Below are 4,004 nucleotides of genomic sequence, written 5' to 3'. Positions count from 1 at the left end.
ATATATATATATATATATATATATATATATATATATGTACACGTATACATATACACACACATATATACATACATTATTTTCCCATTTAATTCTAAAACAGGTAAGGAATAAGTTTTCCTAACCCCATTCATTTTCTCAATAATTCTCCATACCTCCGCTAACTTGGTTTCTCTTCCAATAGAATTACAATACTTTCTCCAACATGCCTTTTTAGCTGCTCTAATAGTCTTCCTAACTAAAGATCAGACTTTGATAGATCCTGTTCTTTAAATCAAACAGGGTGTCCACTAAAACCTGATCATAATCTACTGACTGAAAACACCTGACTCTAATTTCACCTTCAGATTAACTGATAATCCTAGAGGTTCACATACTTTTACCATCACAAACATGTAATATTGAATTCTTCAATAAATAAATGATCAAGTATAATATTTTATCTCATTTGTTTAACTGGGTTCTCTTTATCTATTTTTAGGACTGCTGTGAACATCTGATGATATTTTAGGTCATATTGATGCAGAACTATAGAAAATTATAAATGCTTCACAAACTTTCAAGCACCAGGTTTTTGAACACAAATTTGGTGTGGTAGTATCTGAGAGTCATCCTCAACACGTACTCTGAGTGCTAAGAGATTGATCAAGGTCTTCATTTTCAAGGTTTAGCCTCAGTCATGTGGATCAGATCCTGTAGGTTTTGTTCTGGTCACTTCATTCTACTCTAACAGAAATTTTCATCTGCAACCTTCTGAGTCCATTTGGACTTCCTCACATATTCTCTTACATGAGATTTGGCCCAGAAGATGAAAACTTCAGCCACCATCCTGAATAGCCCCTCTGCCTCTGGGTTGGACTCTTTCAGCCACCTGGCTCTAAAACATACATTAAACAATTTAGTGTCTTTGTCTTTTTGGAAAAAATCACTTTTTAATAAATCAAATGGAAAAGATTTGAAACAACTTCTAATCATTTAGACCTACATAAAAGTGTAGTTCAACAAGAGGAGCATACCTGTTGTAGTCCACAAAGCGGATGAGGAGAGGGTAGAAGGCATACAGGTCTCGAACCAGAATGGTGAACTGGTCCATGATGAGAAGTTCTGTCTCCGACATTTCACCTCTACCTTCAGCTCGACTGTGTTCTTCATCCATCAGCACCACTGCTGCTTTCTGACGAACACACAGTCACAAATCATTCTGCTGCTCATGGATCTTATGTGTTTTTACTAAATACAAGTCGTGTTTTTTTAGGATGTGTGTGTTTGGTAACTCACTGGTTGTTCTTTGAGTTTATATTCTGATGTTTGTTCCTTGATTGTTATTTTCTGTCTTTATTTGTTCTGGGGTTCTTGTAGTTGTAGCAAATCAATCAGTTACGTCCCTTAAGTTCAGATCCCAATCAGTCTGTGCTTTCAGTTGATCTGTCACTCAGCATTGTTCTCAGTCAGCCTGCCACTCTCATCTGTTCCCATTCTGTAATCAGTTCAGATGTCCATTCTCTCATCACACCAGCTCTATTAAAACTTTTGTTAGTGCAGAAAAAACTGGACTGCAGCCGCCAGTAGTGCACATGTGCAAATTCACACTTGTGGAGCATTTCACACCTTCGTAGGGGGTTCCCCATAAAATCCTCCACTCTGAGACCAGGATTCAGAAACCCTTGGTTTTACGAGAGAATGAGGCTGTTGTCTGTAAATAAATGGAGTGTAAACTGGGCCTCAGACTGGCTGCCCTGTATGTCAATCAAGAGACAAATTTCATAGACGGATGATAGACTGACATCTATTTTTTAATGCCACTGACATGGCCCTTAATGGGCCCTTAATACCGATAGATCGGGATTGATGTATTGGGCACACATTAAGACAAGTAGCTTTGTGCTATAGGATAAATGTTTGGGAGTTTGCATGTACTCTACGTGCATGCATGGGTTTTCTCTGGGTACTCCAGTTTCCTCCCACAGTCCAAAAACATGTATGTTAGACTGATTGGTAATTCTAAATTGTCCCTAGGTGTGAGTGAGAGAGTTAATGGTTGTTTGTCTTTATGTGGCCCTGTGATGGACTTGCGACCCGTACAAGGTGTACACCGCCCCTCGCACAGTGATTGCCGGACATGGGCACCAGCGACCCCCATGACCCAGAATGGAAGAAGCGGGTAAAAGATAATGGATGAATGATTAAATGTTTGTTCTGTCTTCTGGTAGACAATTGTCCTGTGTCTATATGGTGGCATCAAGGAAAGAGGATCAGTCCTACCAATGATGTTGATTCCTATAAATATTGGGGTATCTTGGTCGACTCGCATCTCTCTTTTAAACTTCACTTGGAAAACCTAGTAAAGAAACTGAAAGTTAAACTGGGTTTCTTTTTCAGAAATAAATCCTGTCTAACTCTGAATGCTAGGAAACACTTTGTAACTTTGACTTTCCTTCCCTCCACTGACTATGGTGACATTATCTATATGAACGCTCCTACAAGCACCCTGCAGATGCTGGACACTACCTATCAGTGTGCTAAGAGTCATATCTGGCTGTAACTACCATACACATCATTGAACCCTGTATTCACTGTCAAAGTCTGTTCCCCTAGCTGTCTGGTATTTCTGTCTTCCCCTTTTCTGCTTATTGTGTTTATGTCATTCTGCTCTTTATATTTTTGTGTGATTCTGTTTCTGATTCTGTTTTCTGTCACTTTCCACTCGTTCCTCAGTCTGCCTCTCCAGTCTCTTCAGTCTTAATCATTCACACCTGTCTCAGCCACCTGCCCAGGTGCTCTCATTACTCACTCTACCTCTGTCTTATAAAAAGCCTTTCTCTCCTCCACTCTTCGTCCGGTCATTGTTCTGTCTTGTACAGACATCGCAGTCCTCCTCTGTTTCTGTTGTCTGATTATCTGCCTGAATCTGAACCCTTCCTGTTTGCTTACCTGATCTCAGTTTGTAAGTTTTTTGCTGCCACGTCAGCCTTTTTGTTTTGTTGTTTAAAATAAATTGTTTTTATTTTAAACTCCTGCATCACTCGCCTGCCTGCATATGGGTCTAAACATTGAGGATTGTGACAGAATGACCGGAACAGACCCAGACCCATCAGGTTCTACATTCTGCTCCAAGTGCCAGCATGAACGTGAGCAACTCCACCGGGTAACATGTAATTATCTGGACACCAGGGCCACCCCCAAGGATCTGTGGAAGAGGTTGGTGTCCACTGAGGATTTTGTTAACGTGTTTACACGGTTGGAACTAGAAGGCTATGAACCGGGGGTGTTCGAACTTTTTTCCCAAACTTAGAATGAGAGACGTATGCTGCGCTCTCTTCTCCTCCCATCTGCCCCGCCCCCCAGTCATCCCAAGTATCCCTCATTTGCAAATGGAATGGTCTCACCTTCGGACTCATCGCCATGTGTCTTAGTGGGTGCTGTGGAGGACACTGTGACACCAACTTGCTCAGTGGGTATCCAGGATCAGAACTCATCTGCTTGTCCTCTTCCTCACCACCGCAGAAAGAGAGGTCAACAAGGGACTCAAGCCGGTTTCACCGAACCCCAAGCCCTCTTTCTGCCTAAATCAGCCAGCTTTGCTCCAGAGGCCCCCAACTCAGTTCCTGGGGCCCTTCCTGCTGCAGAGCCCCTAGTCTCATTGCCTGATCCGATCCTCCTGGTCTCACCGCCCGCTCCGGCTCTCCTGGTCTCGTGACCTGCAGACCTCGCCGGCTGCAGATCCCCCGCCGGACTCGCCGGCTGCAGACCCCTCGCCGGACTTGCCGGCTGCAGAACCCTCGCCGGACTCGACGGCTGCAGAACCCTCGCCGGACTCACCGGCTGCAGAACTCTCGCCGGACTCGTTGGCTGCAGACCCCTCGTCGGCTGCAGTCCCCTCGCCGGACGCGCTGGCTGCAGACTCCAGCACAGAGCCCTCAGCTGCAGATCCCGGCTCTGACCCCGCGGCTGCAGAACCCAGCTCTGACTCCACGGCTGCAGAACCCGGCTCTGACTCCACGGCTGCA

At 44.3% G+C, this 4,004-nt stretch overlaps 1 protein-coding gene across 1 annotated transcript in view; it reads right to left on the bottom strand.

Annotated features, from left to right (window-relative positions):
- ryr2a (ryanodine receptor 2a (cardiac)) overlaps positions 1-4,004 on the bottom strand; it is a 554,599-nt gene that overhangs the window by 216,254 nt on the left and 334,341 nt on the right. Inside the window, 2 exon segments of the mRNA XM_037691577.1 lie at positions 787-874; positions 1,014-1,171. Of these exon segments, the coding sequence (XP_037547505.1) occupies positions 787-874; positions 1,014-1,171 (246 nt within the window).

The sequence above is a fragment of the Nematolebias whitei genome, chromosome 17 (assembly GCF_014905685.2).
Source record: "Nematolebias whitei isolate Nwh7 chromosome 17, NemWhi1, whole genome shotgun sequence".
NCBI lineage: Eukaryota > Metazoa > Chordata > Actinopteri > Cyprinodontiformes > Rivulidae > Nematolebias > Nematolebias whitei.
The sequence above is the reverse complement of the archived record's forward strand: the minus strand, read 5'-3'. Positions and strand labels throughout refer to the sequence as shown.